Source organism: Penicillium longicatenatum (genome assembly GCF_028827895.1).
Source record: "Penicillium longicatenatum strain IBT 33135 chromosome Unknown contig_1_segment0_segment0, whole genome shotgun sequence".
In the NCBI taxonomy this organism is placed as follows: domain Eukaryota; kingdom Fungi; phylum Ascomycota; class Eurotiomycetes; order Eurotiales; family Aspergillaceae; genus Penicillium; species Penicillium longicatenatum.
The window spans coordinates 1,400,111-1,416,129 of record NW_026643119.1 but is presented as its reverse complement, the minus strand read 5'-3'; the positions used below and the strand labels follow the sequence as shown (position 1 = coordinate 1,416,129).

At 48.6% G+C, this 16,019-nt stretch overlaps 4 protein-coding genes across 4 annotated transcripts; 3 read left to right on the top strand and 1 right to left on the bottom strand.

Annotated features, from left to right (window-relative positions):
* Positions 1–524: 524 nt before the first annotated feature.
* On the top strand, positions 525–2,129 carry N7484_001314 (uncharacterized protein; the record flags this gene model as incomplete). The annotated part of the gene is made up of 1 exon (XM_057111734.1): positions 525–2,129. The coding sequence occupies one exon, from the start codon at positions 525–527 to the stop codon at positions 2,127–2,129; it is 1,605 nt and encodes a 534-aa protein (XP_056976471.1).
* A 939-nt stretch (positions 2,130–3,068) lies between these two features.
* Positions 3,069–7,080, bottom strand: N7484_001313 (uncharacterized protein; the record flags this gene model as incomplete). Its single annotated transcript, XM_057111733.1, is given in 4 exon segments — positions 3,069–3,078; positions 3,091–3,802; positions 3,855–6,583; positions 6,647–7,080. 4 exon segments carry the CDS (start codon positions 7,078–7,080, stop codon positions 3,069–3,071), a joined length of 3,885 nt encoding a protein of 1,294 aa, XP_056976470.1.
* A 675-nt stretch (positions 7,081–7,755) lies between these two features.
* N7484_001312 (uncharacterized protein) lies at positions 7,756–9,633 on the top strand (the record flags this gene model as incomplete). Its single annotated transcript, XM_057111732.1, is given in 3 exon segments — positions 7,756–7,779; positions 7,794–7,958; positions 8,020–9,633. The coding sequence occupies 3 exon segments, from the start codon at positions 7,756–7,758 to the stop codon at positions 9,631–9,633; spliced, it is 1,803 nt and encodes a 600-aa protein (XP_056976469.1).
* Positions 9,634–13,649: 4,016 nt separating this feature from the next.
* On the top strand, positions 13,650–15,854 carry N7484_001311 (uncharacterized protein; the record flags this gene model as incomplete). Its single annotated transcript, XM_057111731.1, has 4 exons — positions 13,650–13,881; positions 13,935–14,313; positions 14,375–15,281; positions 15,336–15,854. 4 exons carry the CDS (start codon positions 13,650–13,652, stop codon positions 15,852–15,854), a joined length of 2,037 nt encoding a protein of 678 aa, XP_056976468.1.
* Positions 15,855–16,019: the final 165 nt, after the last annotated feature.

The window sequence follows — 16,019 nt, the reverse complement described above, 5'->3', positions numbered from 1 at the left end:
GCTACGTCACTTCCAGCTGTGAGCCCAAGTCATCTCGTCCAGAGTCACAAGTACCAAAACCTGAAGTGTCAACCCCACAACTCCCCCGTACGTCAATAATGATGCGCCCAAACCAGTATTGAATAGCATTCCTCCCCAATTGTCCATGGCACATTCGTTTCAAAGTTTGGAATAGCTTTTGAGAGCTTGGCTTACCTTAATTCTGCCCAGTGATTTCATGAACCCAAGGGCATCCAATGAACATGCACACTCTAAACCGCTCGGACATTATTCATGTAAGGACCTTATCAGTCATCAGCATTTTTAGGCAAACGTCATTGGCTGCCAGAGAGGGCCAGCATTCCTGATGATCAATTCAAATACCAGAGCGTTGATGGCGTGGCCATGGTATGCAGGAACACACGGGGTTCAACCGAGGAAAGGATAAAACAGCCGTGAAATGCCCGCCCAAAGGTACACAATAAAAGTACATGAATGAATGAATTATCTCTCAATCTATTTAACAACAGCATCAAATCGCAAAGATGCGGTGCTACGACGACGAATCTGAGAAAGACGGAGGGACTCTTTCCACAATGCACAGTTCCTCAAACAAAGCACCCGGTTCAACAACCGCCATGCTCCGCGTCGCACTATGGGTATCCTTCGCAGCATGGATAGTCAACTTCGACAACGGCTACACAGGCACAGTATTAATCATGCCATCATACAAAAAAGCCTTCGGAACATGCACCCAACTCATGAACCCAAAAACCAACGAAATAGTCGAGCAATGCTCCATAACACCTCTTCAACAATCCCTCATCAGTCTGAACTACATGTTCATCGGAATCGGAGGTGGATTATCAGGCTTCACAGGCCGTTTCTTCGGTCGTCGGGGCACATTCCAAATCGGCTGTGCGCTAGCCATAGTAGGCGCAGCTGGCATGCTGGGAACAGGCGGACGTGGCGATTCAAGTTTCCTCCACTACATGATCTGCCGGTGCATTAGCGCAATTGGATTGGGCCATCTAATCGCCGCGAGCACGACATACGGATCGGAATGTATCGTTGCACAAAAGCGCGGGTTCGCATTAGGGTTATACAACGTCGGATTGGCGTTGGGCAATGTTGCGTCGAGCGCCGTGTGTGCGGGATCCGCACGACTGGAGCCGGGGAATAACTGGCAGTGGAAGACACCTATCCTTTGCCAGATCCCGTTAGGGATCATTCTTGGGGCGGGCATCTTGATGTTTCCCGAGTCGCCGAGGTGGATTCTGAATCATGATGGAAATGAGGATGAGGCGAGGAAAGCATTTGCCATGCTTTATCAGATGGATCCTTTTGCACCTGAGATTACGGCGCAAATTGAGGATGTTAAGGCTCATATTAAGGCTGAGAGGGCGATTGCGAAATCAACTTCTTGGTATGAGATTTACCAGAGGAAGCATATCCGGAGAACGGTGGCTTCAGCGCTGATTCAGGTCGGACTTTCTATTACCGGCATTCAGTTTGTGCAGCCCTACGCTACTACTTTCCTCAGGGGTGTTGGTGTCAGCAACCCGTATTTGATCAATGTCATTATCGGTGTTTGCATTCTGGGAGGCTCAGGGCTTGGCCCCTTTGCGGTTGAATATGGAGGACGCCGAGTCACGATGTTGCTCGGTTACGTGGTGATGGCAGTCTGCATGTTGATTCTATCAACAGTTAGTACCGCACTGGATCAAGATGATGTCTCCAAGATTGTTGTTGTGGTGCTGCTCTGCTTCTGGTCATTCATCTTCGGTGGAACTATTGCGCCCACTGCTAATTTAGCGGCTGTGGAGATGCATAGTGTGTCCTTACGCACATACGGACAGGCGAACACGACTATCATATATGGCATCTTCTCTTTTGGTGCAACCTTTTGGACACCGTATATGCTTGATGCGCAATATGGTAACATGGGAGTGAATGTGGGATATTTCTATGCAGGTGTGACTGTTGTCATTGCCCTTTTGATATTCCTGCTTGTTCCGGAGACTGCCAGTCTCACTCTGGAACAGATTGATAATGTCTTCGACTCGAAAATTCCAGCTTGGAAGACTTCTGTGGCAAGCAACAAGAGAATTGCCAGGATCAGAGAACAGGATTTGCAATCTGGAGAATAGTTCAGGTACGGGATTTGGATGGGATGTTAATTAGTAGCCGGCGTTATGCTATACATATGAATATACGTAATTTATTTGAATGATAGTTTGCATGTTTGATGTGCGCAACAGAAATGGCCGTAGCGTCAAATAGAGAATCTATTTGAATGATAATGAACTTTAATTGGAGGAGAAGATAGCGACTCTTGAGATACATGAGGCGGAACATGAGGCGGGAAGACGAAGACGAGATGGGAAGCTAACAATGACTGGGTATAGCCAATTGGCCTAATAAACTCCACTGCTCGACCATTTCACTACTTGAAACACCCCAGTCTCTGTAGAAGGGCGCATTATGAAATCACAGGAATTGGCATACCAGCGTAGTACGGTCAAAATCTATCACAACTCGGTTATCATCGAAGATCTCAAAAACCAACACTAAAATACAAGAACTTGGAGATCCAGCAATCGACTTGAGGCCAAGGAAACGAAATCTGGTTATGAAACGCTATGGGACAAAGAAATATACAATAAACCTACTTAGTAGGGTGAAAATAAACTCGCTCGGTTTACATTCAAAGATAAAGGAAAGAGGATGGGTTGAGACTGTAATAGATACAGCTGCATAGACAAAGCGGTTGGCGCTCATATACAGTTAATGAAAACTTCACTGGTCTCAGTGTCCACAAGAGGAGCAAAGAGGAGGAAAGGAAGGGAGCGAATGACGGTGGGTGGGGTTTTGAGGAGACAGGGTTGTCAACGGCCAAGTGACCGTTGACCCATAATGCGAACCAAGGAAAGCACCAGGGATATGAAAGAGGTTGTAAAGGAATGGACTTTTGAAAAGAGAAAAAAGCCGTGAAGGATATGGGGTTGCAATAATTGGCTGGGGAGATGTTTCGGTAGGAGGCGTATAAGAGTGAAAGAAGTAGGAGGTAGGATAAGCAGTACAGGTAACTAGTCACACCTGGAAACTTACAATTCAGAGCGAAGAGGTTCTTGTGGATCCCGGTCCGCTCTGCGATTGTTCATCATTTCCTCAAGAATGTCAAGCCTTTGTCGTGTGGTCCGGATAGCATGGTCCATCTCACGATCTGAGACCTTCTCCTCACGAAGTCGGTCAATGAGATCTCTTTCGTCCGCAGCATTTACACGAGGGGCCTTGTGGGTGGGTGCAGGCATTCTGTGGTGGAGAGCAGGAAAGACCATGCCATCCATGCCCACTCGATCCTCCAGCCAGTTCCAGAGCTCACTTTCCTCGCGGCGCCACATTTCGTCATATGCGGCTAGCCTTTGAGGAAGACTAAGCCCAGGGTGGCCCGGATGGTGTCCAATCATGGATGGGCTGGATGGTGTTCGGAAGAATGCGAGGTAAAGAAGGAGGCCAACAAGCAATATTGCAATGTTGCCGCTCCAGAGCGGCTTTAACATGCTTGTAAGTGGTTCCAAAATGGGGCGAATTGGCTCAAGCAGACCCCAGGACTCGGACTGGCCTCCACTTGAATCACCTCCCAACTTGTTTGATGCCGCTGCGGATGACTCGCGAGCTCCGGCATCACCCTTCTTGCGACGGCCCTTCTTTCCCCCATTGCCAGCTGTCCGTCCGCGGGGGACAACGCCGATCTTCAAAGCTTTGACCAGCTCATTACCAAAGGCGGTTTGACCATCAATAGCACCTTTTTCGATGGGACCTGGGCTGTATTAGCATATTTTATTCTGAAAGCTAAGTTAGAAAATGCATACCTTTAAGCCAACTCTTGCCCGTCCACTCGATAGTGCACGTCATTAGGAACCGTGTTTGATTACCTGGTGCCCACGTGAAAAGGTATTTTGTCTTGCAAGCAAAGACGTTTCCGCTGGGAACATCGGGAGTCTGGGTGCTCAACGTGACGAGAACTGCTTTTTCCAAATCTAAAAAGTCCAGATTTTCGGTACTGATACATTTGGTTTGCTTTGGACCGATGGGTGCATTGAGAGGTTTGATGTATGAGTACTTTCGAACTCGGCTTTCATTGGTAAGGCCTTTCGCGGTCCCTTCAAACTGTAGTTCACCAGATTTCTGGTTGTCGACAAGGAACTTGGTCATGAAATCACCCGACGAGGGCCCAAAAACAAGCGAGTAAACCTTTCCAAGGGGCGCCGGAATAAGTTCGTCCTTGATGACTTTTTCGTATTGTCCATCAGGATTCGTGTATTCAGTAGGGGCATGTGTAGCTGGGCCAGGAAAGTCGGCCTCTTTGGAAGCCGCTTTGTCTCCATTCTTAGTGTCGCCGCCGGAGTTTGCCCCAGCTGGAGATGCTCCATTTCCAGAAAGACCCGAAGGCTGGCGACTCAAGCCTGTTTTCAGTGGCAATGACCTTTCACTGCCATTGGCGCTAGCACCGGCCTCAAAGAAGCTCTCGGCGTGATCTTCTTCTTCATCTTCGTCGTAGACTTCGTCTTCGTCCGAGACATCGCTCTCAGTGTCACTTTCAGCTTCACCTTCACCAACCTTCTCAGTCTTGTCACCAGTTCCATTTGTCACTCGGGTACCATTCACAGAGCTTTTGAGAGAGGGGTGGTTGATCTTCCAAATGTTGACCATCAAATCATAGGTAGATTCACGGCTAAGCAGACTCCTAAACGTATGGCGGGCATGAAGTGTCTGGATAGCAATGGCATTTGGAAAGACCATTGCTGTGTTTTCTTTTTCGATAGCCACCACTTCATCAAAGCTGATGACAAGCGTGGTTACCCAGCCAAGGATGTTACTAGAAAAACAAATATGTCCTTCAGAGATATAGATGCGACCGGCCAGAATGATCTCGCGCTGCAACGCACAACTGTAATCCTCAATCAAGTAATCATCCTCGGGAACGCTGCGGAAAAGTTGATGGAAGTCTCTGTTGCGCTTTTTGCTCGCAACAGCGAAACCAGTAAGCCGAGGCACACTTGAATTGACACCGGGAATGCCGAGATTGATGGCACTAGCTCCAATGGCGCCAATTGTTGAAGTGGTAGCTCCGGATGAACCTCGGTGACGGCGCGCAAGTCGACTACGTACGCTGCCTGTGCGTCTGATACCGCCGCTGCCGATGTCGCCATCAATGACACTTCCACTTGGAGGGGTGCGATCCCCGCTCATGAAGCCATCTCTAGGGAGAGAAATGGTAGATTGAGACTCAATAACATCGTCACCAGGCGATCCTAATACCGATGCGTCAAGAGGCTTTTCGTATGCCATGTTGACAGCACGCGCAGCACGCTGGTCTTCCAGCTTCGATGCCTCCTCATCGCGCCGATACACGGCCATATTCTTGCGCCTATCAAGCGGACTTCCTGGCTTTGTGACAACAACACCATCCGCAGTTGAAACCACCTCACCTGGTTGCGCATCAATGTCCAAATGGCTGAAGTTGAGGTTTCCAGTCCCTAGAGTGTCCACAGCAGTTGGTTTCCCATCTTCACTGCCATTTGGGTTCTCCAGGGCATTCTCTTGTTCTTCAATACCATTTCCTCTAGTAGCTCCATCAGTTCCGGCTGAGGATGGCTGGGAGAGTGTACGACTCTTCGGCGGAGCATTGAGAGTATTAGTGATGGAGGACGCCGCATTTTGGGCGGCGGAAAACATCGACGAGAAAAATCCGCTCTGCTGACTCGCTCCACTCTTTGGGGTTTTCGCTTCTTCTAGAGGAGTTAAGGCTGTCATGGAAGTGGACAACTTGCTAGGGCCGTGAGCTGCAGATGCAGAGCGCACTCGCCGATGCGATATCATGTTTCCTGAAGGGCTCACGGTGACATCGGCCGATGACATAGAATTCCGACCAGGTATTGATTCAGGTGAGTCCGTAATAGCTTCAGTCATTATTTGGGAATTCAGCGGGCGGTGTTCGGTTGGAGTAGGGGGAGTGACAGTGGTAGCTGGCGTCGGGATGGGAATAGCTGTATGCGGAGGGGTGTTCGGCAACGGGCTCGCTTGCAAAGAGCGTGGCTTATCCTGCTTATCTTCCTTCGGGTCTGTATTCCATACATCTGTACGAATGGGGCTAGGAACAGGTGGAGGAGTCTCTTGGGAGGCCTGAGCTTGCGCCCGTCTGGAAGACAGACTGCTCCTTCGGCTCCCAAAAAGACCCTTTCCAGTCTTGCTGCCCCCCGACTTGGATGATGACGCGTCTGTGTCTTCGGTCGTGTTCTTTTTGTCTTTATCTGTAGCGGTGAAAGCTTCTTTTAATCGTCGTCCGGGTGAAACACTGCGTCGCTTGCCGCTGGAATCCGGAACGTCCAATGTCATACTCGTTTGGGCGCGCGGCCTCCGTGGGTTTTCGCTCTGTGCTGAATCTGACCCGGTTGCACTTGGGTCGCTAATCCCTGATGCGACATCCTCTGGTGTACCCTCAGTATCCGCAGCGGAATCGACTGACGTGGTATTGATGAGCGGGGACGAGGAGGTATAGAAACCGGTGTGTGAGTTATGTGAGGTCAGCGGCGGAGTCCTGTCAAACCATATGGATTAGTTTCAGTAAAGCAGCTAGAGACAGGGAAGATGCTTGATGTACTTGTCGGGTTCGGAATCATCGGTCAACAATTGGATAACCTCGCGCTCCGGTAGGCCGGAGCTGTTATTGGACGAAGTGGCCGTCGACACAGCTACTGAGTCGCCACCATTGGATACATTGGAAGGGATGTTTCGTAGTTCTTGTTCGGGGATGAGCTCGGGCACTGGGGGTTCGTCGGCTTGTTTCTGGTTCTTCTCCTTCCGCCGGCGCCGGGACTTGAGGAGCTTGGAGAAACCGCTGGAGCCAGCCTTTGCGGAATCCGGAGTCTCTCCGGCTTGTGTTTTGGGCCTTTCAATGGATTCAATTGAGGAGCGTCCATTACTCCGACTCGAGCTCTCCAATATATCTGAATCGGCAGCAGACACGGTCCAAGAGCGGCGCGACCTGCTCCCACCTCCGCCGCCTTTAAGACTTGAGGACGAGGAGTCGGCCATGGCGAGGGATCAAGGCCGGAGCGAAGTGAAATGAATAGAATATTGAGGCTGGGAACACAGCATGAGGATTGTACGCTGTGTCTCCCTGGCTCAGTTGGTTGAGGCGTAGGTGGAACTCCCCTGATGCAATTCGAGGGGAAAGCAGTTGACTTAGTCAGATGCCGAGGAAGCTCCCCAATTTTGGAACAGCCTCAGGACATGGGAATAAAGTGGAAGTGTACTATTGCGTTGAGTAGGTCTCATTCAAAGAATATATCCCGTCAATCCCGTTTATCTCATTATCTATGTCTTTACCCCTATCCGTCTCCTTATTGTTCTGTAGCTTTTGGCTTCTCCACTCGTAGAATGCGGATGTGACAGTTCATGGTCAATGCACGCTGCTTTCAGTCAGCTCTCTACACAATACGATCGGGTCTTTTGAGCTCAAAGTTACAGAGAACTCCTAGAAATCCCATGTAACTATTTGATAAAGATCAAACTGAGTAGCTAGAACGGAAATGGGGAAACCCCGAGTATGCAAATCCTCCTCTATAAGTACAGTGTACAGTAAGCAACCTTAACACAACTTTGTATTCTCAGCTTCTCAGTCCCTTATTGTGTCACTCCAAGCTCCTGAACATTCCAACCATTCCAGCGGATCACGGGTATGGTTCATGCACCGTTGTTTCTTTGAACATGGAGTCCGCTCCGCTCACCCTGGTAAGCTGCTCCAGTCCACTCCCCCGCACGTCATTCAAACTGATTATCGCAAGGCCCACACCCACGCCCGCAATGCGGTCCTCGAAACCCGCAAGTCGAACCCGGTCGCTGCCAGCGAGGAGCATGATTTGGCTGCCGGCGAGTTTGCAGCTGCAGCTCTTAATAATCCCGACCAGGAAGTGAGTTACCTCTCGGCCCAAAGTCTGAACTTTAAAGCTGATCACATTGTGTGCAACTTAGGCTCTCCGCACTCTGCAACTACTCGAGAATCACCACAAGAAGCTGGCCGAAATTCTGAGATTCCAGCATGAGCACCCTGCCAATACTGAGGAATCTACCGCTACGGTATCGCTAAGTCCAACGGCTCAATACCCCCCAGAGAGCGGCCAGACAAAAGCCGGGGCTGGGGCGCCTATCAACCAAGATGCCCAAGGTCAACCTCCAAGGCTCCCAGGGAATCCTCGGATACCCAGCCGAGAGTCTTCGTCGATTGCCAGCAACTTAGCTTCGGCTCGAGGCATCCCGGCTCAACCTCGTCGTGGATCACCGGTGTCGCCCACCCTTTCCGCCCATCAAGCTGGGGCGAAGATGACAGATGGACCGTCAAAAATCAAAACGGGCGAATCGAGATTGCGGGACGTTCCCAACAAAAATCGATCTAACCGATCATCGGTCCCTAGGCAGCCCTGGTCACCTCCACATCCACAACCCAGCCCCACCGATATCACGTCTCAGGAACTTGTTCCAGAATCCGCCAAGACTGGGTATACCAACGCGAATGCTTCCAATGCAGATGAACCATTCCAGCGATTTTATTCTACATTTGAAGGCCTCATCTCCAAGATCTCTGCGCCTCTGGCATTTGCAGGACTGCCTCTCGGGACAGAGGGCTCTACCAAAACCAACACTCCAACACGCAAGTCCTCGGCAGAGACGAAGGTAGACCGTCATCATGCGACCTCCGATAAGGGAAATACCCTGGCTGAGTCGGATGTGAACCGACTCTTCTCCAAGGCTGCTTTACGCTCAATTCGCGATACCCCAGGATCCAGTCCTGGAAATACCGCGGAGTCCTTCTACGTGGTCCCTACAACAGGTGGAACTATGTCATACGCAGGCATTATGACCCGAGCCGAGAAAGAGGCGCGTCGAAACAGCTTAGATGACGGCGACGATGACTTTGTGGATGCACGAGAAACCCCATCTTCGCCGGAGATGCGGCTTAGTACAGGAAGTTCCAAAACCCGTACAATGCGTCGCGGTGCTGCTGATAATAAACTTACCAGCCTCCAAAATCCCAAAACATTGGAGGAGTTGCAGATGGAGAACCAAGCTTTAAAGCACCTGTCTGACACCCTCTCTAAACGGCTTCACATGTGGGAAGTCAACGCACAATCATCATCCATGGCGCTACAGCAGTCATTGAGGGCAATCCACCACCAGTCCCCGGAAGCTGTGCCGCATGGTTCATCTGCCAACACCTCTCCAGTGGCCCAAATGTCCGTTCCACACCCCTTTTCAGACACAGATGACAGAGTTAAGGAATTAGAGGACCTTGTTCGTCGCGGCGAACAAGAGCTAGAACGTGTTGGAAAAGAAAATGACAAGTTGAAAAATGTCCTTAACCGTTACCGTGATCGTTGGGAAAAACTCAAGGAGGGAGCTAAAACACGACGAGCTGAAGTTCGATCCAATGACAGCCCTACTAATCCATCGACACCTACCGGAAGCTCGAGAACACTGGAAATTCCTCTCTCGCCACACCCTGACACGGTGGAATCCCCTAGCAAATTCAATACTCAGCAAACTACCGGGAGAGAAGACGAAAGGAAACAGGACTCGGCGAGCCTCTGAATGGTGACTCGCGAAGCGTTCGTGTAAAGAAAACAATTTTTTGGGGCCTCGAAATCAATGCAGATCAATTATATCTCCGCGAAGCATAGGAACAATAAAGGAGTAGGTCCCGTTGTAGCACCTGCAGTAGAATTAGAACCCGGAACCGACATCGAATCCGAACTCGTAATTAAACACGGCCTTAATTTCTGGTTTGCTTTCCAAATATCTTCTTAAAAGCGATCCCAAGCATTGACACTCGAGGCCTTAGATGGTATTCAATGCTTGCTTTCTTATCTGGCAGATTCATGAATGACATTTCTTGGACTGATTGGTCGTGTGATTCGCCCCCGATCAAATTAGGGACTTTTCTCCTCGCCTGGGATCTGCTCTTATTGACCGCTCTCTTCAGCGCCAGTCTCACCGCTATTCATCTTATCCTTAAACTTCATATAATGAAATCAATCATTAATATTCAGCATTGAACTCTTCGGGTCGCGGTTTACCAGGAATATAAATTGATGACCAGCCAAGCACCACAGGCTTAAAACCGCATTGCCGGTATCTCGAGTCGTACAGATCTGTATCCCTGAAGTTTATCTGCCGATAACCTTATAAGCGTCAAAGTTTCGGCCTCATCTACCCAAACAGCTAATTCTAACAACCCATCTTTACCATGCTGGCTATCCGAGTGACATATGCTATAACATTAATGGGTAACTCGACCCGGCACTCCTCCCAACTTGCCGGCTACAAACGACTCACCATCCGAACAATTTAGCAATCGCTGCGATATGGGCAGCAATATCTGGTCCCTTTCGGGGGGCCGAAACAAAGTCAACCTACCTAGCGCATATCAAATTCTTTGCAGTACGCACTCTGTTATTACGACTCAGCCCTCATGATGCGCAGTATGAAACCCGAGACTATTCGTTCCTTGCAAAAGCAATAACTGACTTGATTAGAAAGTTTCTACCATCTACCTTGGACGTATTCCGCAGTTTCATGAAGTCAAAACAACTTACACCAGAGACTGTTACGTTGAATGATGGAAGTAAGGCTCATTGGATTGGATCTAGTAAGAGCGATATCGTAATTCTATTTTGTCATGGTTTGTTTTTCTCCACTGAGAATTACAAAAACTGTTGCTGGTTACACCACTATGAGTGGTTAGGTGGTGGTTATGTTTTTCCGGCGTTTCGCGGGCATTTCACATTACTGAAAATGTTGCTTGACAATATGCATCAAAAGTCACAGAAAAGAGTTGCGGCTTTAGTGCTTCAATATGGTTAGTATTCAGATAAGCATAGTTCTACCAAACTTTCTGACTATATAATCACTCCACAAGACCTGACGCCACAAGCGAAATACCCCCGCCCACTACAGCAGGGGATTGCACTACTGCAATTTGTTACCACAGACTTAGCGATCGATCCAAGAAGAGTAAGTTCTGTTCACCCTGAAGTAAAGCGCCTAGTTATATTCAGACCAAAATTAATATGTATACACCAGATTGTGCTAGCGGGAGACTCGGCCGGGGATGGTATAGCCTTAAGCCTGGCACTCCATATAAGCCACCCGCACCCATTACTCCCAAAGCTAGATGTAAAGTCTTCATTGATGGGTCTAGCCCTCATGTCACCCTGGGTGACTTCTCTTCACAGTCATCCTCCTGGAGGAGCAATAGACAAAAAGACATCCTCTCTGCTGAAATTTGTAGGAGATGGTCAGAAGATTATATGTGCACGTCCTCTTCTGATGCTTTCTGTGACCCATTGACTACCCTCTTTTCCTCCATTCCCTGTTTAAATCCCCTATAACTAAAGTAAAATACCATTCTACATAGATATTTTCAAGGTTTCTCTACTGTTAAGCTACTAGAATTTCTCCTTGTGCGCCCTCTATCCAGCTGCCGGTAGGGATAATGCTTGGCAGATACAGAGTAGACGTATTCCACGGCTATTGGGCGTTTTAAGCCACGACAGCCGAAGCCATTGGCGTCCGTTGCACGTGGAAGAACTGTTTCTGTGTAAACGCCATTCAAGCCACTTAGCACCTCTTGCTTTCTAGAAATTTAGAATTCGAGTTCGCCTGGGTTCACCGGATGAGCTTAGGTTCGGACTTGAGGCATCGAAAGTATGATTAGTGAGACTCTAGCCTCGAACAATCAGTCATTCGTGTACACAACTCTGCCAAGCTGGCAAGCCTTTCCGAATTCCGATCCTGGCCATGTTCCCCACATAGAAAATCGGGTTTTCATGCCAAGATAGAATTGTAAGGACCACTTGCCGGAAGTCCCGGGTTAATATATCATCTTTTACATGGTTAACTTCAAGTGATCTACAGAGTACCGCATATTAGAGCTTGATGCCAAATGTAGGAATTTGTGTACGAGTCCTGGAGCTTTTACTCCGGTGAACGTAAAACGTCAAATTGAGGGTGGTGTTAAGCCTCGGTGGACCCGGGTGTTGTTTATTTTTCAACGCGTGTTACTGTCTTCTTGGGGCTAGAACCCAACCTACCTAGCCAGGTAGTAGTGCCGGGGGCCCCTAAGACAATCAAATTTTACCCAATTACTCAACCATGAATACCCCCAGGTCACCTATAATTACACTGTAGGTTATTATGATCGGCCGTAGGTGGGAGCTTAAGCAGTCTTGGCACGTCTAATTTTATCCAAGACCCCAAGCCCCCAATGTAGAAGGTCCGGAAGGTACGTGGAACCTCCACCAAGCCTTTCCGTGCCTGGAGCCCCATTTTAGTCTTCCTTGCAGAATGCTTCTTCCAAGATTTGACCTGGAAAGACAAAGCGCTATGAGTATTCAAAACATCATATCGGAACAATGGAACGAAAAGGTTGAAAAACTTGTCTGGAGAAAAGGCCCAATTTCGGTATTTTGTTGACCTGATTAATCCGTGGTAAGCCGGTGGTTAGTGTGGGGCTCGGGTACTACAGGCGCAGCTAAGCTACGGCCGCGTGTGGCTGAATTGTGGACGGGAAATGACGCGGACTCCACCAAAACCAACATATGGCAAGACTAGCAAGAATTAGTCTGATCAAAACAAGGCATAACATTTGACGATCGATTGGCCGGATCGCAAATTTCTTTTTCCCTCAGTGGACCATGCAAAGAATGGTTCGTAAGGCTGGCTTGGCTCATTTTGACACACTAAAATTTCTACCGGCCGGTAACCGAGATCTTAGTTCTAGCAAAATAGTACAAATATGGTGGGGCGTAAAACTCTGTGCCTTCCTAGCCGGAGTGCAGTGGAATGACAACAGGAGGGATGGACCCAGAAAGATTAAAAAAGCGTTGTGGTGTCAATAACCTTGAAAAATTAGCTTGTTTGGAAGTTTGGAGGTATAGGGCCCCTGGAAAGAACGTGTAAGGATCGGTAGATCGTACGTTAATTCAATGGATTCGTGGCTTCTAAGCATTATTCGTAACTTGGCTGATCTTTCTTGCCCAAGGCTCCATTCGAGCATTGCGCTAGTATGAGAAGCCCCCATCGAAGACGGCCTTAGAGACGTGGTCCATTCTAAGAAGAATTTAGTTTTCATTTCTTTCAACAAAAGGATTCGAGTTTTTCTGACCGACAAGACATTGTTCTCAGTAAAAGATAGAATATGATGTATACAATCTATATAGATTTAATAATTTTTTTGTCTATTGGTTCCTTGGGTCGGCAAATTTGAGTCTCAAGACTTCCAAGGATAGGACCAAGACAGCAAGGCAGGGTCAGCCCCATCTAGATGCTGTCTAGATCTAGATGGAGAAGCTACGACATAGTCCCCACACTAACAGGAGAAGTCTTCCCCCGAGGGCCAAATGCAAGTTTTTTATAAGTCCGGATTGCAGTTTTTTCTTCCCGTACTGTTGGCCATTCATTCCTTCATGCGGTGACATCTGTTGCCTTCCATTCATTGCATTGTTACTAGTCAATCGTTATTACAGTCCACTCGTTATTACAGTCATTCTTTTATATACTCGGAGTTGCCCCCAATGTCTAACCGGCACCATGCCCGAAGTCACACCATGGTGGAGGACGTCGCGGTTCCGAAGCACTTGCTAACAACAGCAAAGTTCAGTTCACCATGGGAATTGAGGAAATGGGAGAAGTCTCTACCAGAAAATGATCGTGTTCAGTTTGAACCTCAGGAAGGTCAGAAACAGGGCGGTATCAGCCGCTCTGTTAGTTTATCGGCTTTACGGGGTCCAAGGCGCCCTGCTGCCATTCGTCCGCGCAGCAACCCTCCCGAATTATACGGTATGTATATTGATACTATACGATCACGGTCAATATTCTGACTTGCATGATAGCATGGAATGAATATAGCAAACGAGGACGCTTGACGCCTCCCATAGAAACGGAAAAAGAGCCTATCACGCCCATCAAAGAGGTTGCCGTTCATCCCAGCCCACCACTCAGTTCAAATAGCTCCGTCAATTTCCAAAGTCGTCAAAGTAGCATGCACGATGTCTACGAGAAGGCAAAACTGAGGGGTGTTGCTCTTCAACGAAAACATTGGGTGCGCGTGTTGTTCGAAGCAAGCGTCTATACCCTTCTCATTTTATTTATATATTTTGTCCTCGTCGGCATGCCCCTATGGAAAGGTGCTGTCTGGTGGCTATATTGGGTCGTGGCTCATAAATTCACCGTCACCGGAGGATGGGCCATTCTCCTCGGTCTTGCTTTCCTGTGAGATCCCAAATCAAACCTTCTATACATCACCATTGGCTAACCCAATTGAATCACATAGATACGCCTTCTGCCCTCTCCTGATCTTGTTCGAAAAGGATCCTCCACCAACAACTGAATACGTTAATGCAGACCTGGAAAGCAACGTGGATACCGCCAAAAACACCGCTCTTCTCATTCCCTGCTATAAGTCTGCCCAGATCATCGGCCCAACCTTGGAAGCAGCCCTGAAGGTCTTCCCTGCCGAAAACATCTTCGTCATCGCCAACGGAAACTCTCAAACGCCCCTTGATGACACTGAAGACGTCTGCCGTCCTTTCGGAGTGAACCACCTCTGGGTACCAGTTGGGTCCAAGATCGTGGCCCAATTCGCCGGTTGCTACGCGGCCAAGGACTTTGAGAACGTCCTTCTCATCGATGACGACTGCGCACTCCCGCCGAATTTCCCTGTGGTTAGTGATCGATTGAAGGGCCAGGTCAAATGTGTTGGATACACGATCAAGAGTGTGGGACCAGGTTCTTCCAAGGGGACGTACTGTCAACAAGCGCAAGATTTGGAATATAAAATGTCGGGCATTCAACGAGCTTTCTTTGGTATGCTCGGAAGTGCTACGTTCCCCCACGGTGCTATCTCCCTTTGGAACACTGAGTTCCTCAAGCAAACTTTCCACGAGCATCCTGGATACTCGGTCTCCGAAGACTGGTTCTTTGGTGATGCCTGCCGCCGTCTTGGAGGTCGTGTCACAATGTGCACATCAGTTTTCGTCGAAACAGAGACCCCCTCATCGGTCTTTTTCGCTGGCGGCGGTAGCAGAGGTGGATTTGGTGAGATGACGATTTTCCAACAACGATTCAAACGATGGAATTTCTTCTTCGTTATTGGAATGTACTACGATATGAAATACATCCTTACAAGCTGGAAGCTTGGCTGGTGTGAATTCGGAGCGAAGCTCTGCGTTTTCCAAGAGGTATGCTTTTCACCCAGATATCTAATACTAAGCATCGACTAACTTCGTCTCCAGGTGTACGAAACTCTCATCTACCTTTTCGCTCCCTTCTATTTCCCCATTTCTTTCGTCGTGCGCCCCAGTTTCTCTGGTATTCTCTTGGGTGCCACCATCGTTATGTACATCGTCAACGTACTGATTTTCAACGAGATCCACCTCCGAAAGAAGAAAGAGCGCATTGATTGGAAAGTGCTCATTTTCTACTACACGGGTTATAAAATTGTCTTGACGTTGATCAACGTGTTCAGCTGCTACTGGTCGCTGTTCAAGTATGCGCGCTACTTCGCAAAACGTCACCCGAAGATCATCGAGGACCAAGAAGCCATTGGAGTCGTCTTGAGTCTCGAGCGCGATGTCGAGAGCCCTACAATTCCGGAGGAAGAGCCAACTCCGACCGCACGTCCACCGCAAAGAGCGGATTCCCAGCGCGCCTATAAGCGTCTCACTCTGACTAGGGTTGAGGCTCCGCTTGGGCTGGATATCACCATGACACAGACACATACTACAAATCAGTCGTATAAATCTGTGATCTAGAGGTTGCCATATGACAGTATAATAATATTTAATGACCATAGAATCAAGTTTTCACATCCATGGATGGTTCCCGTCCCATCGGCCAGTTCCAAGGGTCGACATCTCTTAAACCTTGGAACAAATTTGAAACACTGCAACCTCATTGACTGCTTCCAAGGTTCCATT